Consider the following 24416-nt stretch of genomic DNA (forward strand, 5'->3'; position numbering starts at 1 on the left):
CGGTGGTCCCAGCTCTTTTCAGGTCATTGACCAGCTCCTCCTCCCGTGTAGTCCTGGGCTGATTTATCACCTTTCTTAGGATCATTGAGACCCCACGAGGTGAGATTTTGCATGGAGCCCCAGTCCGAGGGAGATTGACAGTCATGTTTAGCTTCTTCCATTTTCTAATGATTGCTCCAACAGTGGACCTTTTTTCACCAAGCTGCTTGGCAATTTCCCTGTAGCCCTTTCCAGCCTTGTGGAGGTGTACAATTTTGTCTCTAGTGTCTTTGGACAGCTCTTTGGTCTTGGCCATGTTAGTAGTTCGATTCTTACTGATTGTATGGGGTGGACAGGTGTCTTTATGCAGCTAATGACCTCAAACAGGTGCATCTAATTTAGGATAATAAATGGAGTGGAGGTGGACATTTTAAAGGCAGACTAACAGGTCTTTGAGGGTCAGAATTCTAGCTGATAGACAGGTGTTCAAATACTTATTTGCAGCTGTATCATACAAATAAATAGTTAAAAAATCATAAATTGTGATTTCTGGAATTTTTTTTTTTGATTATGTCTCTCACAGTGGACATGCACCTACGATGACAATTTCAGACCCCTCCATGATTTCCAAGTGGGAGAACTTGCAAAATAGCAGGGTGTTCAAATACTTATTTTCCTCACTGTAAATGAGAAAGAAAATACCTGCACAGTCAGTCTGACAAGCTTTTCTTCTTTGCGCAGTACTGTTTTTGTTTTTTTTGTACTGTTTTGCATTTATCTGTGCTATTCAAGATGAGTTGTATTGTATTTTTTTTGCTTTCCTACTATATTGGCCTTTACCTAGGCTTTAAAGTGATGGTAAAGGCAGAAGGTTTTTTAACTTATGTCTTTTGTGTGCAGCAGCCCCCTAATACTTACCTGAGGTCCCTCTAGGTCCAGCGATCTTGTAGGAATATCTCATCTGCCCGGGGCTTCCCATCAAGCATGCTCGGAATCATTGAACTTTGACGGTCGGAATTTTGTGTGACCGTGTGTATGCAACACAAGTTTGAGCCAAAATTCTGTCAGAAAATAATCCACAGTTTTCTTGTCGGAATTTCTGATCGTGTGTACGTGGCATAAGACTGAGAACCGAGTGATCAAAGACTGTTGACCGCTCAGTTCTTAGAGCTCTGTGAGCACAGAGCCGATGACTGTCTGCTCTGCCTCCTGATGCTCACTGGAACACTGAGCTGTGGAGGGGGAGGGAGCTGCTGGCTCTGGCTGCTAAACCACATACCAAGCCAGAGTTGTGGGCGAATCACAGTCATATGGTTGTGATCTTACCCCAGCCTGTATCGGCTCTGTGACGTCAGCCCACAGCATGCTTCAGCCGACAGCTTTGGCTGCACTTCTCCTTTTAAGTTCTAACTCTCCTAACAAATGCAATTTACGAAATAGATGATGATAGGCATCCGCTTAAAATGGACCTAAACTCTACTAAAACCATAACGGTACTGCTAAAGTTCAGGCAACATGTTTTGCCTGCACGTACCCGTGTTAAATTCTATTTTGCCCACTTGGATTGTAGGCCGAGGCTATACATAAGGCCTTGTTACAATTGGTAAAGTCCTACCTTCTATTGCTGTTTGGCACCAGAAGTTCAATTGGTAGTAGGCAGTGTTGTAAGTAACAGCGTTTAAATAAACGCCGTTACCCAACGATGGGCCTCTTGAGGGTAACGAGTAATCTACCAGATTACTCTTTCCCTCTCGGCAACGCCGTTCCCATTACTTGGGCGGCATTACTGAAATTACATTGAGCGCGGGGGGGGGGCAGTCTCTGACTCAGAGGGGGTCATGTGACATGTCACTGTCACTCTGTTAGGGCGGGATGTGGCCACAGGCCTGAGCTGGCCTGTGATTGGGTCACACTGTCGCCGGCGGCCGGGTCATGTGTCATCGTGGGTGGCGCTGGCGCATGCACGCGTGCGGCCTGGAGTCTCCCGCCCGCCTGCAGTGTGTCACCAGGGAGTGAGTCTGGCTCACCTCCTCACCTTAGCCGACAGCCGCCGACATCTCCCCCGCGGAGGCTCCGCTCCACCACTGGTCCGGGTTAGGACTCCCCACCACTCAGCCAGCTGAGAGCGCCAGCCGTGCACCGACCGTGGCACTGCGCAGGTGAAGAGCCGAGCGCCATCTGATTGGAGTGTCTGGGAGGGGGGGAGCGGCCTAGTCTACGGCTGGGGCTGGGCATGTGGAGCGGAGGTAGAGTAGTGTGAGTGAGTGACACACACTGGCTGGAGTGGCTGCACACTGAATCTGATGATATTATTGATGATGTACAGTATTGCTGGCGCAGCCTGGGCAGTTGGGCACTGTGTGCAGGTGGAGTTGATATAATTAATTATAAACAGGCTGGAGTGGCTGCACACTGAATCTGATGCTATTATTGCCACAGTTACTTTGCTGAGTAACTAATGACTTTGCCAATGTAGTAACTGAGGGCCAGATTCACAAAGCACTTGCGCCGACTTAACTCGAGATGCGCGGCGTAATTGAAAGATGCGCCGCGCGTATTTATGCGCCTGATTCTCAAAACGAGTTACTCCTGAAATCTTTTTTTTTTTCCGTCCTACCTAAATAAATTACACCGGCGCTTCTCCGAGCGCAAAATACGCTAGACACACCGCTGTTTTGATAGGCAAAGATGCAAATGAGGGAGATAAGGCGATCCACAAAATTAAGTGTGTGCGGCGTAGATTACGCCCTGTGCGCATCTGTTAGTTTCATGGTGTAAAGTTACACTTTTTAAAAGGTGCCCTAAATTTACACATGCCGTGTAAATGTCAGCTAAAGCAACACCATTAAAGCGGGGGTTCACCCTTAGAGGGCACTTTTCCCCCTTAGATTCATGCTCGTTTTTACTAGGGGAATCGGCTATTTATTTTAAAATATGTGCAGTACTTACCCGTTTACGAGATGCATCCTCTCCGTCGCTTCCGGGTATGGGCTTCGGGAATGGGCGTTCCTTCTTGATTGACAGTCTTCCGAGAGGCTTCCGACGGTCGCATCCATCGCGTCACGATTTTCCGAAAGAAGCCGAACGTCGGTGCGCAGGCGCAGTATAGAGCCGCACCGACGTTCGGCTTCTTTCGGCTACGAGTGACGCGACGGATGCGACCGTCGGAAGCCTCTCGGAAGGCTGTCACTCAAGAAGGAACGCCCGCTCCCGAAGACCCATACCCGGAAGCGACGGAAGAAGATGCAGCTCGAAAACGGGTAAGTACTGATCATATTTTAATACAAATAGCTGATTCCCCTAGACCGAACGAGCAGAAAGCTAAGGGGAGAAAATTTTTTTTTTTACAAATGGGTGAACTCCCGCTTTAAGGAAGAGCTGGGCACACACACTTGCAGGACAACAATCTGAATGCCACCATGCCAGGGGCATCCATGCGCATAGCTAGACTAGTGACTTTAGTAACCGAGAGTACCCCCTCTTCTGAGGGAACAGCAGTCAGGAGACGCCTCACAGAATGCATCTTTGCACAGTAAACACACACATTAATAATGTCACAATGAGAATGCATGAATGCACACCCACTGTGGTCCCTAGCACAGACACATCATATGCATATCTAATTGGATTAGATCCAAGTACCCCCCCAATGGTACTTGGGAGCAGTAACGCCCCGCCACGGCTCCAATTCTGTTACTGTGCATTCATACACCTTTCACATGGACCTGGGATTAAACTTCTCCCTGGTCCTGGGGATCCCTACTCCACCAAAACTGAGGGTGACACCCTTATTTAATCGGGAATGCCACCCCCACATTCATACATCATTCACACACATAAATCAAATCATAAGTACAGTATAATAAAAAATAAATAATACAAATAAAAAATCAAAAGTAACCCCGAAACTTAATGTCGGCGGCGGGAGCTTCGCCTGGGCCTGCCACGGCCAACCAGGGGAGGCTCCTGAGGGGGGGGGGTGAAGCAGGGGTAGGAGGAGCCTCCCCTGGTGACTGTCCTGTTGCTGGCCTGCCCTCCAATGCCACTGCTATCCTATTCAGAAACACAGTGAGGGCAGCCGTATTGGCCTGGCCAGCCCGGGTGTTGTCCTGGACAGCCTGGGTGAGGGCACTCACCTCCTGGGCCACGCCTGTTGTGGCGATCTGCAGCTCGCAAATGCAGGTTATGACCGCCACGGAGTTTGTGGCCACATCAGTGAGTGACTCCTTCATTATGCCCAGGCTGTGCTCCATCTGGGTCAAAGTCTGCTTGATCTGACCCAGCTGGCAGGTCTGCCGGGCATTGTCCCTCTGCAGACTGGCCGGCAGACGCTCGGCCACCCCCCTGGTCTCATGGGTGGCCATCCTGGCTGGAGCTGAGGCTTGTGGCCTGGGAGGAGGGGGGAGAGAGACCCTTGTGGGGGGAGGCCTGTTGTGGGAGGGGCTACCCCTGATGGTGGCCTGACTGCTGCCAGCCACAGGGGTAACCGATTCCGTGGCCAAAAGGATTTCCCTTGCAATGTCCATATCCTCATCCTCCACCCCCTGATCCTCCTCCCCTCAACCTCCCCACGAGGGGAGGTGTGGCCACTCCCCTCCCCTGGGGACTCCTGCCCTTCTTGGGACTCCTCAGCAGCCTCTTGTCCTGGGGATGGTGCAGCAGCCTGGCCTGATGGCCCAGCAACCTCCTGGTCATCTGTGGAGGACACAAAACAATCACAGGTTGGAGGATCCACACACTTGGCACATCTTCCCTTCCCCCACCCACACATGCTAATCACCAGATAGAAAAAGCCAAAACTTACCTGGCCTCACAGGAACATCAGACTGATAGCCACGCAGGCCCACCACCTGCTGTGGGTGGAAACACCGGGCCACTGCCCATTCCTCCTCACTCAGCCTGATGGGGCAGGGTGGTCCTCCTCCAGTGCCCGTGGTATGGGCACTTATCCTGGCCATTTTCTCCCGGACCAGGCTCTTAAGATCGTTGATCTTCTTTTGTATCCCACTGGGGGGTCCTGGTCATTCCCCCCACCGCCCCCCCCCCCCCCCCGCCGCATTGATCTGATCCGTTAATTTCTGGATGATCTCCTTCCTCTGGGCCTGGGGAGGTGTTCCGGCTCTCAGGGCCATGCAAATAACGCCCATATTGGGCGATGCCCCGAGAAAGAATCTGCTTCTCTATGCTGGAAAAATTTAATTTTCTGCGCTTGGGTGCCATCACAGCCACCACTCAACACCAACAAAAAACAAACACAAAAAACAAACACAAATACTCGCACAACAAACAAACACAAATACTCGCACAACAAACAAACACAAATACTCGCACAACAAACAAACACAAATACTCGCACAACAAACAAACACAAATACTCGCACAACAAACAAACACAAATACTCGCACAACAAACAAACACAAATACTCGCACAACAAACAAACACAAATACTCGCACAACAAACAAACACAAATACTCGCACAACAAACAAACACAAATACTCGCACAACAAACAAACACAAATACTCGCACAACAAACAAACACAAATACTCGCACAACAAACAAACAAATACTCGCACAACAAACAAACACAAATACTCGCACAACAAACAAACACAAATACTCGCACAACAAACAAACACAAATACTCGCACAACAAACAAACACAAATACTCGCACAACAAACAAACACAAATACTCGCACAACAAACAAACACAAATACTCGCACAACAAACAAACACAAATACTCGCACAACAAACAAACACAAATACTCGCACAACAAACAAACACAAATACTCGCACAACAAACAAACACAAATACTCGCACAACAAACAAACACAAATACTCGCACAACAAACAAACACAAAAATCAAACCACACAAGCAGACAGCTACTACAAAGTCAAAAACAAACACGGAAGAAAAAAAAACTGAAAATACACACCAGAAAAAAGACAGACAGAAAAAACACTTAGAAAAATAACACACCTAATATATCTACTACTCCTACACAACTTTACTCTAACACTCAACTCACCAACACACACCAACAAACGACAGAGCAGAAGCAACTTGCTCTAGAAAAGGGGAACACAGGGATTTACTTTTGCAAGGGAAGTCTGTTTGTCTGGGGCTATTTATATACAGGGCAATCCTCAAACTAAGTACGCTTGGCCTTTTACCTATCTCACTGATTGCGCCGAGCCAAGTTCTGAGCATGCCCAGTGAGGTCCAGATTCGTGCGCGCATGCGCAGTACGACCGGCCCTTCATTTGCATGGGGTCATGGCTCATTACAATTGAGCACGCCCACTTCCTTCCCACTTGCAATAACCCCGCCTTACGCCTCGGGATTTAAGTTACACTTGCGCAATTTTGTGCGCAAATGCGCTGTGGATACGGCACTTACGACACAAAATTAGGGCGCCGTAACTTAAATGACATAAGTTTTGCCTAACTTAATTTGTGCCGCTGGTTGTGGATCTGGCCCTGAGTCACTAACTCAATCACTTTATCGGACAAGTAATTTGTAACTGTAACTAATTACTTTTTTAAAGGAAGATGAGCAACACTGGTAGTAGGATGGCATTTGACTGTAGCTTGACAGAGGTGTGGGGGGGCTATAGTAGGGGAGGGTTTAAAACCTTTAAGGTTTTTTTTTTGTCTCTGTCCTGTTGGGGAGATTTTCTTTACCTTCTTGTCCCAAAGACTTGATGTCAAGGGAAGTCTCTTCTTAGACAATTGTCACAGATTTCCCCTTACTTCCAGTTCCTGTGAAAACAATATATTTTGGATTACTATATTTTACAGCAACAGTGGTCTACACAACTTGGTGATACTTCCCAGCAGGGATACAGACCACAATTAAATCCTAGAGATACATATACGTGCAGGTACTACAAGGTTCCTGCTGTAATCTTAGAAATATTTTAGGCAAGGTCGAAAACTCTGCAACTTTCTTTTTTTTTTTTAATGAGCCCCACGAGCTGTTGGCCATAATGTGGTGTTCAATGCACAGCATACTCATAGTAGCACATTATGACAGACCTGTCAAGGGATTCCCTTAGGCAATTTGCTGTTGGTGCTCCCGCTGGCCACAGGTACTTCCATCTTCTTCCCGTCTTCCTTCTGGGCTTTGAAGAAGAATGTATGTCCGAGGAGACCAATAGGCTCTCTTATGTTATAAAAATCCTACCTATAAGCTTTTTTTATTATTATTATTATTCCACTTTACTGGTAAAACACATGGGCTGTATAATGCATATCTTAAACTTTCTGTAATTTTCATAACTGCCTGAAAAAAGCAAGGCTTAAATTTACAACCACCTTGCATCATTATCTTCATAACTACAACTTTGTTCATATTAGTTTTAGTGGTTATTTTTGGTCGGCTTAAAGTGTTTTTTTCTGGAGTTACATAATTGATCACACTTTTTCTACCTCATTTTTCAGGACTCTTCAACCATTCTTCAGCGGATTGCTGCCTATGGACAACCCAAAAAACACTCGCTTTGCTATTAACTTTTTCACTTCCATAGGTCTTGGAGGATTGACGTAAGATTCATTTCAATAAGCCCTTTATAATTGCACATTTTTTACACTGTATTCTTTTATACTAAGTAGGCCATTGCTTTTTTCAAAACAGGGATGAACTGCGTGAACATTTGAAAAATGCACCAAAAATGATAATGACCAAAAAGCAAAATGTTGAATCATCTGATTCTTCATCGTCGTCAGAATCATCTTCATCTTCAGACTCATCGTCTGAATCCAGCTCATCCAGTGACAGTGATTCCTCCAGCTCCAGCAGTGGCCCGGGTACTTATTAGCATATTCTTCTTTTATGTTAAATAAAATTTGATTGTCCATACCCAATACATTCCTGGTTTCCTAAGTTATAGACATGAAATGGAGATTTTTTAATGTTTTGTTATCGTCAACACAGATAATTCTTTAGGTAAAGGTCACATTCGCTGCTTTATAAATATGCCTCTTTAAGGTAGGAAGGGTAAAAAGGAGTTAGTATATGCTATCCCTTTTGTCCTATGTAGACTACAGAGTGCACGTACATGCGTACATGAAGCCCACTAAAGTTTGCTTAGTTCTCCTGAAATTTCAGTTATAAATTAAAGGAAAAGTCTAGACCTTGCTGCTTTACTGAGGTTTTTTGAATCAATCGGTTAAAGTGGAATTCAGCCTAAAACCTATAAATCTTTTTGCATCTACTAATGCCGCGTACACACGATCATTTTTCGGCATGAAAAAACTTTGTTTTAAAAAATGTCATTTAAAATGATCGTGTGCGGGCTTCACTTAATTTTTCGAGTTCTGAAAAACAACAAAAAAAAAATTCGAACATGCTACATTTTTTAACAACGTTTTAAACAATGTCGTTTTTCGGGTTGTAAAAAATGATCGTGTGTGGGCTAAAACGACGTTAAAAACCCTTGCATGCTCAGAAGCAAGTTATGAGATGGGAGCGCTTGTTCTGGTAAAACTACCATTCGTAATGGAGTAAGCACATTCATCACGCTGTAACAGACAGAAAAGCGCAAATCGTCTTTTATTAACACGAAATGAGCTAAATCAGCCCCAAGGGTGGCGTCATCCGCATGGAACTTCCCCTTTATAGTGCCATCGTACGTGTTGTACGTCACCGCGCTTTGCTAGAGCATTTTTTTTAAAACGATGGTGTGTGGGCAACGTCGTTTTAATGAAGAAGTTGGAAAAACTTTTTTTTTTTTCTAAATGCCAAAAAACTTCAGTTTGCCTATCTAACCCTATAAAGTAAAAATTGCTATACGAGGTGTGTCTAATAAATAACGAGACTGATTAAAAAACTCACCTTTTATTTATATGTGTTACAAATTTAATGCTTGTCCCCTTCAATATAGTCTCCATTTGCACTAATCCATTGCTGTAGTCTTGTTTTTCACTGGTCGAAGGCATGGCGAAAATCACTTTATTGGCTGTTTTTACACATCCGCCGTTTTCCTCTTTACAGCATCAACCGACTCAAAACTTGTTAATTTTGGGAATTCATTCTCACGTCCCTCTCTGAATCCTTTTGTGTCACTCAAACACATGCGCACGAGACAGGCCGTCATTCCCAAAAGCTGTAGTAAGCATTTGAAAACATTTTGTTGGTGTTTTGTGCAATTTTACTACAAATTTCAAATTGACAACTTCAACTTTTAAACATATTTTCGGCACGCTACAGAAAATGCAACCATACTAAATGGCGACTCACAATAACCTGATCGTCATAGTGTTGCTGCTTTTCATGCAGGTTCAAACCTGTTCAGGGTCACCACGCATTCAGTTATAACCACTTCTGACTGCATTGTTTACTAGGTGGGATCACAGTCTTGTTATTTAATACACACCTCGTACATACCTTTTCTTCAGCAGTGGAAGTTGTGTTCAGAAGACAACTGGCAACGGCTGGGAAGTGTCATTGCCCATAGAGTTACTATGGGACTTCCATTGTCGGCTGTCTCTTCTAAACCATCCTACACACAAATATCAAAAAACAAAAAAAAGTATGACACACAAACCCTATTAAGTAAACTTCTCCAAAATGTTTATTAGCAAAAACCGCATAAAAATACCAGCATCATGGTTAAAAATCCTATCTAACCCTCCACCCATGTACCCACTCCCCCCTATCCCAGCAAAACCACAGCCTACCTAACGTACTAAATCCCCACCCAACCATCTACCCTACCTAAGGCACATGCATCACCCAAGTGGGAGCTGGTGGATACCCTCCCAAATGGCCCCCCCCCCCCTACCTGTAATACACCTGCACTACAATATTACCCACAACCTAAAGTGATGTTGCTGAACAAATATTGGTAAAACAGTGTCGGGTACCAATAAATTGCGACATATGTATATGGGCAGCGAGGGGGGATATTCCATTGTATGGTGAGTATGCTGCTGCTGAGCTGCAAATGCTGTCACAGTTGTGAAACTGAGGTAAGGATTGCAGAGACAATCCATACATCCCATCTAGATACTGAGAGTAGAAGACTCACCACAGGCATATGAGGTCCGGCCTGCAGTGTAGGGATGATGCCATGGAGTTGAGTAACCTGTCCCAAATTACAACTACAGCCGATATGACATATGAATATACATCTGGGGTCTATATGATATAGGTTACTCCCGATCCTGCAGCAGACTAGTCCTATTATCCAGCAGCCGTCATAATATCAGTCTCGGCTAAATCCTTGAGCAATACATGCTCTGGTGACTAAATCCCTGCTGCGATGCTGTTGTTTCAGTCAGTGATTACGATAAATCCAGGCAGTTCAAATAGCCCTCATTCTGTACTAATGCACAATATGGTGCTGACTGGTTCATGGACTTGGTTAAAAGCAGGTAAAACTGTATTAAATAAATCAAGCATTGTGTTTTTCCTACACACAAGTCTGCCGCTGACGGCTCAGTTTGGGACCAGACTAGACTGGCTTCAGAAAAGGTATATGTGTGTGTGTGTGTGTGTGTATATGTATATGTATATGTGTATATATATATATATATATATATATATATATATATATATATATATATATATAATATTATCAGGGGCGTAACTAGAAATCACAGGGCCCCATAGCAAAATGTTGTATGGGGCCCCCCAGCCGCCCTAGTGTCAATGCAGCGTGACCTGTGCCCCATGCAGCGTGACCTGTGCCCCATGCAGCGTGACCTGTGCCCCATGCAGCGTGACCTGTGCCCCATGCAGCGTGACCTTTGCCCCATGCAGCATTGCCTGTGCCCAATACAGCCTGGCCTGCCTGTGCCCCATACAGCGTTGCCTGTGCCCAATACAGCATGAACTGCCTGTGCCCCATACAGCATTGCCTGTGCCCAATACAGCCTCACCTGTGCAGAGGAAGAAGCAAGCCGGCCGGATCAGCAGAGAGCGGGATTGCCGGCTGTAATAGCTTTCATTTGAATTTCCAGTCTTCCCGGGGCTCATCGTCACATAGCCCCACCTCTTAGCCCAACGCCTTTGATGATGTCACATGTCCCACACTGGACCGGCGTTCTGTCGATCAAAGGTGCCGGGCCAAGAGGTGGAGCTATGTGACATGAGCCCCGGGAACACTGGAAGTTCAAATGAAAGCTATTACAGCGGGCAATTCCACTCTCTGCTGATACGAACAGCTCGCCTCTTCCTCTCCTCTCTCTTCCCCTGGCTGGGAGACCATGCCGGCGATGCTCTTATCCTCACCGGGCCCCCCTGATCCTCACTCGGCTGCGGGCCCCATAGCGCCCGCGTGGGTCGCTATGGCGGTAGTTCCGCCACTGATAATATAAATATATATCTCTATATACACACATTTTTGCTTTACAGGGTTAGGTTAGTCTTGGAATGTGGCTGCAAGTAGATGTAGAGATTTTTATTTAGGCTAAGCTTCAACTTTAATTATTAGACAAGGGAACCAGTCTATGTTTTAAAATGTGCTTTACAGTCGGTTTGCCCATCCACACACGCACTGTGCAGTGTACATATGACAAAAGAGATGGTATATCATTTTTTCCCCCCCCTTCCTACCTCATGGATATTAAAGCGGAGCTCCACCCTATAGTTGAACTTCCGCTCATCGGAACCCCCCCCCCTCCTCCGGTGTCACATTTGACACCTTTCAGGGGGAGGGGGCTGCAGATACCTGTCAAAGACAGGTATTTGCACCCACTTCTGGGAGTCCACTCTGCGGGGAGTACGTCACTTCATGCCCCCGTCCGCTGTCTTCTGGGAAACACTCAGCTCCCAGAACACACGGGGACCAGTGCGGACGGCGCTGCGCGACTCGCGCATGCGCCTCAGGGAATCGGGCAGTGAAGCTGGAGCGCTCCACTTCCTGATTCCCTCACCGAGGATGGCGGTGGGGGCAGCAGAGTGACGAGCATTCGCTCGTCCTCTGCTGCCGATGTTGCTGGACTCCAGGACAGGTAAGTGCCCTAATATTAAACGTCGGCAGTATTTGTAGCTGCTGGCTTTTAATATTTATTTTTTCGGCAGAGATCCGCTTTAGGGGGCATATGTGTAAAGCAGTGAATGTGACTTTCACCAAATATTAGCTGGTGGTAGATCAATTACTCTCATGTAAAACACATGAATCTGGAAGATTTACCTGCAGTAAATGTTTGAATAGTCAGATTTATTGTTCTGCCCCCTAGCGACCTTGTCTGTGCTAGGGAATGCTGGTATTGCAGATCACATGAAATGTTTAAGATGGACCATTGTCTTGACTTGGCTGCTGAAGCTAATCTAATCTGAATACTTTGACATTTAGCCATTCCCTGAATAAAAACTGTGGGCGAAGCACGTTTTTTTTTATGGGGAAAAGTGTAAAATGTAAGTGTTTTTAATTTTAGTGTGCACATTACCAGCTGTTCTGTTATCTGTGTTTAGTAATTTTATGCGATCGACTAGGGATTGTATTTCTCTTGTCTCTGTCCTGGGTACCATTGTCACCTTGACAAAATCCAGAAACTGATGGGAAGCTAAGTATTTTAAAGTTGGCACTAGAGTGAAGGGAAATCTAATGAGGATACCGGTGTCATAGGGGGATTTCCCCTCGCCACTTCCTGTTGTGTCTTTGGGGAAGGGTGTGAAGGGAAATTTCCCCAAAAGGGACACAAAAAACTGACATGACGTTTTTAACCTTTCTGCTATTTTTATATAAAACAAACGGAAAAGCTTTACCTGTGGATTCATGTTTACTCATTTAGCTTGTTCTTATAAAAAGTGTAGACTACATAACATTTTCATAAAATACATGTGTTTTGAAGCTGATGAGTGTTCCATGTGCAACTTTAGAAGAAGCGGAGAGCTATATTTATGTGGCTTCTGAATTCTGCTGGTTGGGAATCAATTTCATTTCACTTTAACTTGTGTGATATGTACGTATGACATCAATCTCTCTTATATCCGTTTTTGGTTTCAAGCCAAAGGTAAATTGAAGGAATGTGACTTGCAGCCCTATTTTAAATGTTCTTTGGTTCCCTGATTACTCCCCCTTTTAAGCTCCATTTGGTGTTGGGTGTTATTCATCACTTCTTTGTTAAAGTGGCTTTAAAAAAGTTTTAAAAGTCTATTTTTATAATGCTTTTATACTTTCTCGGCATTGCTAATATTTTAAAATGCATTTAGATCCAAGCTTCTCTGTAATATACAAGACAATAACAAGAGCAATTTTCCCTAAGTAGCATTGTTTATGTCTGCCGCTCTGACTTATCTGTTGGGTCCACGCAGTGATAACTTTCCCTGGAGTTCAGTTTCATCTCATTATTCACAACAAAATAATTAGTTGCTCAACTAATGTTCCTGTAGGAAATGTACACATTTAAAATATATCGGGAATTAAAAAAAAGTTTGTGTTCTATATAAAATGGCAAGAAAAAGTATGTGAACCCTTTTGAATTACCTAGTTTTCTGCAGTAATTTGTCATAAAATGTGATCCTCATCTAAGCCACAACAATTTACAGTTGTAATTTCTTGTGTCTTTATTGAACACTCCCATTAAACATTCACTGTGCTGGGGTAAAAACTAAGTGAACCCTTAATAGCTGGTTGAACTTTTATTTAGCAGCAGTGAGTTTAAGCAAGTGCTTTCGGTAGCTCTGTATAAGATCTGCCCATTTTTGACCATTCTTCTTTGGTTCAGCTCAGACTCATTTGTAGAATGTATGTCTGGTGTGAATGGCTTTTTTGAGGTCATTCCACAGCATTTCAGCATATGGGGTTAAAGTCTGAGTGCATTTTCTTTTACTGAAGCCATTCTGTGGTGGATTTTTTTTTTTTTTATGTTTAGGGTCACTGTCCTGTGCTGCATCACCTTACTTCTACTAAGCTTCAGCTGGGCACAGCCACTCTGACATTATCCTGTAGGATATTTTAGTAAATGTGGTAATTCATTTCCCCTCAGTGATGTCAAGTGGTCCAGCTCTAAGGCAAGGAAGCAAGCCCAAATCATGATGTGCCCTCCACCATACTTCACAGTTGGGATGATGTAGTAATGCTGGTGCTCTTTTTGTGTTATACGTAATGCTTTTCTTCAATTAAACTTTTGTTTCATTAGTCCACAAAACATTTTCCCCAGTAGTGGTGCGGTTTGCCAAGGTGCTTGTTGGCAAACTTCACGCACGTGACAACTTTTTTTTTTTGGAGAGCAGCTGTTTGCTCCATGGTATTCTGCCATGGACACACTGTTCAAAGACTGGCATATGGTTGACTCATGAAAAGAGAGGTTTGCTTTTTTCAGTGATGTCTTTAATCCTTTAGTTGTTACTTATTGGTTCTTCTTTACCTCCATAGAGAATTCTACATTGTGCCTTGGGAGTTATCTGGGCTGGGCAGCCGCTTCTAGGAAGAGTAGCCACAGTACTAAACTGTCTCCGATTTATAGGCAACTTGTCTGTCGACTGATGGATAGCTAAACACTTTGAGATTGCTTTGTATCCCTTTCCAGTCTCATACAGATGAATTACTCTTGATCGAATGTTTTCAAAGAGCTTCTTTTTGTGAGGCATGGTTCAGCTGGTGCTTCTGATCAACCACAATCTTAAAAAGTTTGTCTTTTATCAATCAAAAGTAGTTCTAAACTACACCTCTAAACTAATTTCATTAAAGTGGTTGTAAACCTCAGATATGAAACATGAACAAAGCATACCTCTCTAGATTGTGTGCTTGTTTTAATCCAGGGCACTAAGTGTAATTTCTGTCTGCTACCTCGCTCCTCTGTTGTAAGTATGAGTCACTTCTGACAAGTTTACCTGAAACTAAGAGAAAATTGGTGACAGCGGAGGGAGCTGCAGCTGATTGACATCCTTAACACTGTTCCTGTGTGCTGTGTGAAGAGGAATGTGTCCTAATCAGTTATTTTCACCGATTTAACTTTAGCTCTCTGCCCCCCTGCTTTTAAGAGCTGAGGGATTCTGCACTTTGGATGGATGTAGGGGAAAGATGGCTGTAAATAAACATGTACAACTTATGTAGGAGGATTAGTTCCACTTTAACTTCATGTGTACAAATTATTGACTCAAGTCATTTGTTGTGACTGCTAGAAGATGACTACAGAAAACCAGTTGGATCCAAGTTGTATCATTGTATATTTTTGTGTATGTATTTGTATACAAATATTATTTAATGTAATATTACCTTCAAAACCCAAATTTTTAATTAAGGTACCCTCACCAAATGATCAATAATCATAAATAAGCAGTAAGGGGGGAGCCGCCAAGGAAAGAGAATCATATTGTATATCTCAATAAGTGATAAATGAAAACCACGCTTTGGCTATCAATCCCTGCTTTGATCCTTATTTATGTATTGCATTGCTTATGTGAGAATTTAACATACTAGCAGTGGTGCCGGTGCATGTGTTTCTTGGCTAGACTGTTTTTAATTTGTTTATGCTTTTAGTGGAATATCAAATAAACTTTGATGTATTTTGATATCTAGTCTAAAGTGTCATCATGAGGTATATAGCAGGGCTCGACAAATCCCGGTCACCAGGTAGCCATGGCGACTAGAAATAGAGTCCTGTTTTAGGCGAGGCCGCGGCTTCGGCCTAGTCCGCAGAGCGCCTTTTCCCCAGGATCGCGGCGGACCAGGCCCCCACCTCCCCCGCCGCTCGATCGCGGGGGGGCCCGTGATGTCCGGTAATTGAGGCCGCGGCCTTGTGAAGTCCCCAGCTCTTCTTTCTGTGAGCTGGCGCCATCTGGTGGTGCCCGTTGGTATTACAAGTTAAGCATTACAAGTTAAACAGCAATTCTAATGTCATTTTTCACTATTTTCACTGCCATCTTCTTCCCTCTAATTAGAACCCCCAAACATTATATATATTTTTTATCCTAACACCCTAGAGAATAAAATGGCGATCGTTGCAATACTTTCTGTCACGCTGTATTTGCGTAGCGGTCTTACAATCGCACTTTTTTGGGAAAAAAATTGGAAAAAATTACACTTTTTTTAATTGAAAAATAAGACAACAGTAAAGTTATCCCCATTTTTTTTAATATTGTGAAAGATAATGTTACGCTGAGTAAATTCATACCCAACATGTCACGCTTCAAAATTGCGTCCGCTCGTGGAATGCCGACAAACTTTTACCCTTTAAAATCTCCATAGGCGACGTTTAAAAAAATCTACAGGTTGCATGTTTTGAGTTAGAGACGTTCTAGGACTAGAATTATTGCTCTCGCTCTACCAATCGCGGCGATACCTAACGTGTTGTTTGAACACTGTTTACATATGTGGGCGCTGCTCACGTATGTGTTCGCTTCTGCGCGCAAGCACGTCGGGACGGGGTGCGTTTTCTTGCTCCTAACTTTTTTAGCTGGCTCCTAGATTCCAAGCAAATTTGTCAAACCCTGGTATATAGTATCGTGAATATAACTAAAGGGTTGATAGCCAAAGCCTGGTTTTCTTTGAGATTCAAGTAATATTAACTCAGTGTTGCTTAAAACACATCAATTCCCTTCTATTCCTTTATGGACAACAGGACTAAAATTACAGTGTAATTTCATCTTACAGATCTATATATATAAAACTCAACGTGTGTGTGTGTGTGTGTATGTATGTTCCAGCATCACGTCCAAACGGCTAAAGATATTAACATGAAATTTGGCACACATGTTACTTATATGTCAGCAACAAACATAGGATAGGTGGTTTAACCCTTACCCACCCCCATTTGCCATGGTCGGGGTTTTCCTTTAAAGTCCCATTCAACTCTATGGGAAATACATGTTACTTCATAACTTCCAAACGGCTGTAGATATTTCGATAACACTTGGTCACATGTTACTTATATGTCCACTTAAACTATAGGATAGTTAATTTATCCCTTAACTACCCCCATTTGTGAGGGTCGGGGTTTTTGTTTAAAGTCCCATGCAAATCAATGGGAAATGTATGTTCCCACATAACTTCTGTACGCCTGGAGATATTTCAATAATACCTGGTACACATATTACTTATATGCCAAATAAAAATATATGACAGTTAAATTAATCCTTACCTACACCCTTATATAAAAGATGGGTATATTTATATTACTATGATTTTCCTCCCCAAAAGGTTAAGATAGGAAGCCCGGGCAACGCCGGGTATTCAGCTAGTTTTCTATAAAGGTGAACTTGCACTTTAAAGAGGAGTTCCATTTTCCCCCCAAATAATTAAGTCAGCAGCTACAAATATTGTAGCGACTGACTTTTAATATAAGGTTACTTGTCCAAGGATCCAACGCCATCCTCACATGAGCAGATTCTTCAAATGGCTTCAGGTCCAGGCGTCGGCATCTTAACTAAGAGGAACTGGTAGTGAAGCTTTGCGGCTTCATAGCTGGCTTCCCGCTGCGCTGCACTTTGTGAATGGTCCCGCAGTCTTCTGGGACCTGTAATGTGTCCTAGATGGCTTCTGGGGAGGGGAACGATCTTCCGCTTGGATCACCATGTTCCAGCCAGTATTAGTAAGCATATTTTAAAGGAGCTTTCCACTCTTTAGGAAAACTTAAAAATATATTCCCTTGTGGACCACCATCTTCACAGAAAATGTTTCCGCTTCCACTGGCTAATTATAGTTTTTTTGATATGCAGTGCCTCTCCTGTAGTTAGGTCTCCCAAGCTCTGAGCCCCACTAATAGAGATGAGCTCCGGCGTGTTCGCACAGGGCACGTACAGAGCCCACCAGGAAGTCTGCACGGCGCTGCGCTAACCACAAGCAGGGAGACATTTCCCGATCTCTGCAGCCGAGCATCGGGAATATGTCTCCCTGCCTGTGATTAGCGCAGCGCCGTGCAAACTTCCTGGCGGGCTCTGCACGTGCCCTGTGCAAACACGCCAGAGCTCATCTCTACCCACTATCATGTTTCAGCCAATATGATGGCTGTGTAGGGAAGTGGTCTATTTTTGCTTGTTCCATTTTGCTTCATGTGATAAAGAATGCAGTAATTGGGGTAAGGCACATTTATTAGTTTGTGGGTAAAAGGGCGATAGCCGAAAGCTCTGGAATGGTTAACTCATCACTATAATGTGTGTGCTTCTTGGATGTAAAATATTGATCATACAAGAACATTATATGTAACTTCGGATTAAAAATGTATTCTTTGTTTCCTGAAAAAACATGTGCTTGTAGAAATATGTGGGCTCCTGCAGCTTGGGTTAAGAGAGACAATGGTAGAACTGCCTCTGTAGGCACTTTTCCATCTGTGAATGCTAAAAATGGGACTTCTTTTGTACTGCATACAGATATTACTATTAACAGCATTGGCAATTTTAAAAAGTGCTTTCTCAGTCTAATTCATAGATCACCATGGCTTTTATACAGATTGTTTAGAGAGCAGATGATAAAACAGCATGAACTTCTGTATTTAGGGGATCTTGCTGATCTGAGATTAATTTGATTTATAACAACAGTGCAGTAGTAGACACAAGGCTTGGTAATTATAATATACTGCAGTGGTGGGGGGGGGGCTGGAGAGTCGGGGGTTATTTAATGCCTGCATTGTGGATGTTGTCTGGTAAAGGAGCTCCAGCCAGATTATTGCTTGCTATGGCGGCTCTCCTGTAAAAAAAAAAAAAAAAAACACTGCAATGTTTGGGGCTACTGAGAAAATGTTCTTCGCTTTGAAGATTGCCTGACATCACATACAGGCGTACATTTTTTGTATTTGTACTTGCTACTAATACTCATGTGAGTAATGTGTTCTTTGTTGGTCCAGAAATCTATATCTTGTTTTAAATCTCAAGAAAGATTTACTCTGTAATGACAAAACTATATAAGATTGCCCCATGGTGGTCATTTTTAGTAAATAATTTGACAGCGGTTCAGCTCAGATGAAGCTAGAATAATGAAACACATTGATTTATATCCTTCAAAAGGTTACAGCTGGTAAATAAAGGAGCTCCGCGGCCTAGGGATTTGTTTTACTGTCTGACTGGCTGTTTGTGTCGTTCTTTCAGTACATGCATTTTTGGCCATGGCAGATATTTACATAGACTAATCGCATACTGGCAGATTATTCAGAATACCGTTTATGAAGAGGTTTGCCAAAAACAATCCAAAAGATGTCCAGTAAAATACTGTTAAGTGCACCAAGGCCTTCTTACAACAGGTATTTAAAAAGCATCACTTCTATCACCAGTCCTAAAGAACAGGAATCTTGTTGTTGATTAGTGGTCAGAGCCATATAGTTCATTTCACTGTCCTCTATAAAAGGGCCAGATAGTGCTTTTAATGTGAACTTGCCTTCTGTTTTCAGGCAGACATATCCAGGAAAATGTCAATAAAGACCTTTTTAGCTGGAAGTAATTAAAAAAAAATTCAACCAGGCAGAACCTGTTTTTCAAATGCAAGTAATTCATAGCACCCCCCACCCCCCAAACACACACACACAAAAAATGCATTTAAAATGTAAATTTTAGACCTGATTTTAACCCTAAATCCCTAACGCAAATATTTTCAAAATAGACATATTCTAGACCAGTGTTTCTCAACTCCAGTCCTCAAGGCGCACCAACAGGTCATGTTTTTAGGATTTCCCTCAGTTGAAAAGGCTGTGGTAATTACTAAGGCAGTGAAACTGATCAAATCACCTGTGCAAAATAATGGAAAGCCTGAAAACATGACCTGTTGGGGCGCCTTGAGGACTGGAGTTGAGAAACACTGTTCTAGACTAAAAAGATGATAGTTTCACATTTTTATGTTGCACATGCCATCATACCTACTATCACAAATAACATTTGCAGAAAGGCACAAGTGTACTATACAGTAATTTACTCAACGTGTTTTGGGTTGAGTAGGGCAAGCCTCTTCATAACTTTCATTCCTCAACAATCTGCCAGTATGTGATTTATGAATGTAAATATGTGATGGCTAAAAATGCATGCTCATTTTTCTCTTTCCTCCAATTTAAAGGTGCTTACAGTTAGTCGGTTTAAAGTAGGGTTGTCCCGATACCGATACTAGTATCGGGACCGATTCCGAGTATTTGCGGGAGTACTTGTACTCCTGCAAATACCCCCGATACCGAAATAGAATACTTGCCCGCCGCCGTTCCGCCGCATCCCCGCTACCGCCGACTGTGTAATACGCACCGGGAACATAACAGCTATCATTTGAATAGCTGTAATGATTCGCGCCGCGTATAGACACTCCCCCTTGCTCGGGTGAACTGTCCAATCCCGAGCGAGGGGGAGTGTCTATACGCAGCGCGAATTATTACAGCTATTCAAAGCTGTAATGTTCCCCGCGCGTATTAACCAGTCGGCGGCAGCGGGATGCAGGTAAGGGGGACATGGCTGGATATGGGGGGGGGACATGGCTGGATATGGGGGGGAGACATGGCTGGATATGGGGGGGAGACATGGCTGGATATGGGGGGGGGACATGGCTGGATATGGGGGGGGAGACATGGCTGCATGGGGGGAGACATGGCTGGATATGGGGGGGGGGAGACATGACTGCATATGGGGGACATGGCTGCATATGGGGGACAGACATGACTGCATATGGGGGACATGGCTGCATATGGGGGGGAGACATGAATCATCAGGGAGCAGCAACCAGACTTTGCAAGAGTTAGATTGGATCGTGTCTTGGGCAGAATGTCTTGTTCCAGCCTTGTCAGACGTGTATATTCCAGGTGCTGACAATTGGCAGACAGATTTCTCAACCTGCAGTGTCTGTACACACAAAGGTGTCCTAGGACATGCATCATATATGGTGGACTTTGGATGTGGACCTCATAGCCCACAGGTTTATCAAGAAATTGAACAAGTTTGTCTCCAGATAAAGGGATTCTCTGTAGTGGAAAGCAGTTTCCAATGTTTGACATGCTTGCACACCCTCCACCAAGAAAAAAAGTGATCACTGCAGCAGAATGGGTGCTCATTTACAGTGAGAATAAGGGATGAAAAACTGTATTCTGTGTAGAAACTATTTTTATTATCAGGAGCTGCAAATAGGGATTGGACACATTTCGCTTAACCCATACTGCTAAAAAATACGTATTACCCAATAGTGCAAACAGGGCCTGTATTTTATTTTATTAGACGCCGTACTATCCATTATGAACTTTAGATCATAGAACATTGGGTACTTTAAGTATGTTATTTAAAAAGGTGGTTTAAGGGAGTTTGTTAATCGGGGGCAGGTGACGGGTAGATCGCATGCCTTGGTTGCTGACACCGTCCACTGCCCCACTGACACCGCCCACTGACTGACACTGTCCACTTTTAAGGTAGTGTAAGTATATATTTTTACAGTGACATTTGGTTTATTATGTTTTTTAAAAACTTTTCCTCACCATTTAGTAAAGCCTTGCTAGGTAATTTCTTTAAAAAAAAAAAAAAAAAAACAGGGCGCCGAACCCCAGTGATCGTCCATCTTTTTCATGTTGCTCAGCTAGATCGCCACCTCTCAAAGGTTGCCTACCCCTGGTTTATGGCCCGTGATTTTTTTACATGATTAAACCGCTGAATCATGCAGTTGTGTGTGTTTTTTTTTTTTTTTTTTTTTTTAATTAGTGGTCATGCCTCAAGCCAACAGTCAAATTACTGCTTGTTCTCAAGTTAGAACTTTAAATAGGAGCACTTGCTGTAATCTTGATATGTGAAGTGGAATTAATTTTATTGTATTTGTTAAATTGTAGTCGCTTTCCACATAGTTGCCTGTAATTATTGTCTGGGCCTATGCAGGTCTTTTTCTTTTTTCCTTTTCTTATTTTCCCATCCCTCTCCTTTCCTTTCTGGCCCATTGGTTCTTGACCCTTTTTTATTGTTAATCATATTATTTTTTTGGTAATTTAATATTTGTTGTGTTTTAATTTTTTTTTTTTTTCCCCCCTTCAGATGTTTCAAGGAAAAAGAAAAGGGCATCAAGAAAGGAGAACGAAAAGACCTCAAAGAGGGACAGAAGTGCAGAACGACCTCACAAAGCAGGTTCAAGGGATGAACACCACAAAGAGAGGCATAAAGAAAAAAAACACCACAAAGATAGTCCCAGTAATAGAGGATCAAGCAAATCGGACAAAAAGTCTGATAAGCACACAAAAAGATCGCATAGATGATCTTTTTTGTATTTTTAATGACACTTTTTTTTTTTTTTTTAACACAAAACGCTGTTGGAAGTTGGATGCCATCAATGGACCGTACTAATATGCAGAAGCTGTATTTTAACAGCTGTGACGTGAAATGTATGCTTTTATGTTGTGGACCTATATTTTCATGTCTCATTAAAACCATTTTTTTTAAGAGTTGGTGTTCTCTTGAGAATTTTTAAAATCCAGAATGGTATTTGGTAGATTAAGTACAACTTAAAACCAAACTCCAGGCAAGCTGTCAAATAAAATACCTGGGGGGTGGCGGACTGTTTTACTTGCCAAAACATTTTTTTCTATCCATCCAATCCAGAGATTTGCATGAGTCTGGTGACACCACTTTCTCTGCTATTGTTTTAGTATGTAGGACGAATACAGGGGTTTCTTCACTCCACCGCCAGTCCAAAGACTGGACAGTGAAAGAGCAGCAGCTGGCTGATTATTCTCTTGCTATGGGCATCATTGTAAAACACATGATCCAGTTCGCTCCAGTGGGGGATACAAAATTATTTCCAGATCCCCCAGCAGGCAATCCGGTATTCCTTGGATCAACTACCCCTGGTGTTATTACCACCTCCATTTTTTTTATCAGATTTGATTTAGAAAATATTTTTTCAATCTTAAACAAGACATACAGAACACGCCATGTAGGGTCTCAAGAGCAACAACATAATAGCAATACTTTGGAGCATACAGACAGAAGGCACATGGGTAATTGCGGTATTAGAGTGGCATCAACTAGAGACTGATATTGATAACAAGACATCAATAAGGAAAAATGGCATATAACCCTATACATGTACACCAATGCTTAGAACCAAAGGGAACCTACCGCAGTGTGAGACACACAAACTTAAGCCAGATTGCATCAAAGTTCCGCATTGCGTTTCTAGAAAATACGTATGTTTATAAAAAATACATATAGACTTATTAAAGTCGGATATCATAGGAGATGAGCTTATTATGGTCCAGAGATGAACTAGGAGGGTGTGGGGATTTCCACTTGGGAATTTGTCTACGAGCCACAAAAAGATCACTTATGTGAATGTAAACAAGACTTTACAATCACATAGGAGGAGGAGTCAAGGTAGCACAGTAGGTATGTAATTGGTTAAACAGGAATATTTACCACCAAGAGTCCATTAAGTGTACCCACCACCTCTGCCCTAGAGATGGGGCCAATATCCTGCTCCCTCCTTACCCACGAAGGATAGGGGAATTTTAGTAGAAATGTATCTAGCAAAGCCACATGCATAGAAATAAGACCCTTGGTAGAGGTTGCTTAGACTATTTTGTTCAGAGTAGGCGTGGGAGAAAAAGGCTTGGGGGGGGGTTCAAAATGGGGTCATTTTGTGGGCGTTTCCATTGTCCTGGTGCTCCAGCGCCTTCAAAAGTGCGATAGGTTGTCAGAAGATTAGATATGTAATTTATGCTACTAGAAGAACTAGAGGTGCTACTTGCAAAAACATCTCACACATGGTATCTCTATACTCAGGAGTAGCAGAATGTATTTTGGGGTGTAATTTGTGGCATGCACATGCCATGTGTGAGAAATAACATGTTAATATGCCAATTTTGTGGGGGAATGCAAAGAATTGTGGGGAAAAAATACAACTTCAACTCACCGTGCCTCTTACTAGATAACTTTAGAATATATACCTTCAAAAAAAGGGGTCGTTTGGGGGGGGGGGGATATTTGTATTGTCCTGGTTTGTTAGTGTCTCAAGAGAGAGGCTGTCTGTACATCAAGTGTGATCAGGTGTCCTCAATCTAACCTTCACACAGACCAAATAATATACATTTATTTGGGCTAGATTTACCAAAGATATGTAGCAGTATAAATGTTTCCCCAAATTTATTAAGAAAAATTATTAATTTGCAACATTTTATAACAAACATGCATTTTTTTTTTTTTATAAAATATTTTTCCGCAAAAAATAAAAAACCCCAGTGCCGATTAAATACCACCAAAAGAAGGCTCTATTTGTGTGGAAAAAAGGACAAAAAATTCATATGGGTAACGCGTTGCATGACTGTGTAATTGTCATTCAAAATTTGAGAGCACTGAAAGCTGAAAATTGGCCTGGTTAGGAAGGGGGTTTAAGTGCCCAGTGGGCAAGTGGTAAAGTCCAGCATGGTCAGCTAATTAAATCCACTTTCTTCCTCAAACGAAGATATGTCTGTTGTCTTTTGTCTCTGGCATTGTCGGAAGGCACAATCTTTTTTTTCTTACGTTGGAAGGACCTTTTTTTTCTGGGTTGTTGGTCTCCAAAGGAATTAATGATTCCAGTTACTATCCTGGAGTTGTTCATAT

At 43.0% G+C, this 24416-nt stretch overlaps 1 protein-coding gene across 1 annotated transcript in view; it reads left to right on the forward strand.

Annotated features, from left to right (window-relative positions):
* The window catches only part of CWC22 (CWC22 spliceosome associated protein homolog), a 123988-nt gene extending 101730 nt beyond the window's left edge, over positions 1-22258 (forward strand). The window contains exons 17-19 of the mRNA XM_040357646.1: positions 7433-7534; positions 7626-7798; positions 21855-22258. Of these exons, the coding sequence (XP_040213580.1) occupies positions 7433-7534; positions 7626-7798; positions 21855-22072 (493 nt within the window). The 3' untranslated portion in view covers positions 22073-22258. The remainder of the gene's footprint in view (positions 1-7432; positions 7535-7625; positions 7799-21854) is intronic.
* Positions 22259-24416: the final 2158 nt, after the last annotated feature.

This window comes from Rana temporaria, chromosome 6, assembly GCF_905171775.1.
Source record: "Rana temporaria chromosome 6, aRanTem1.1, whole genome shotgun sequence".
NCBI lineage: Eukaryota > Metazoa > Chordata > Amphibia > Anura > Ranidae > Rana > Rana temporaria.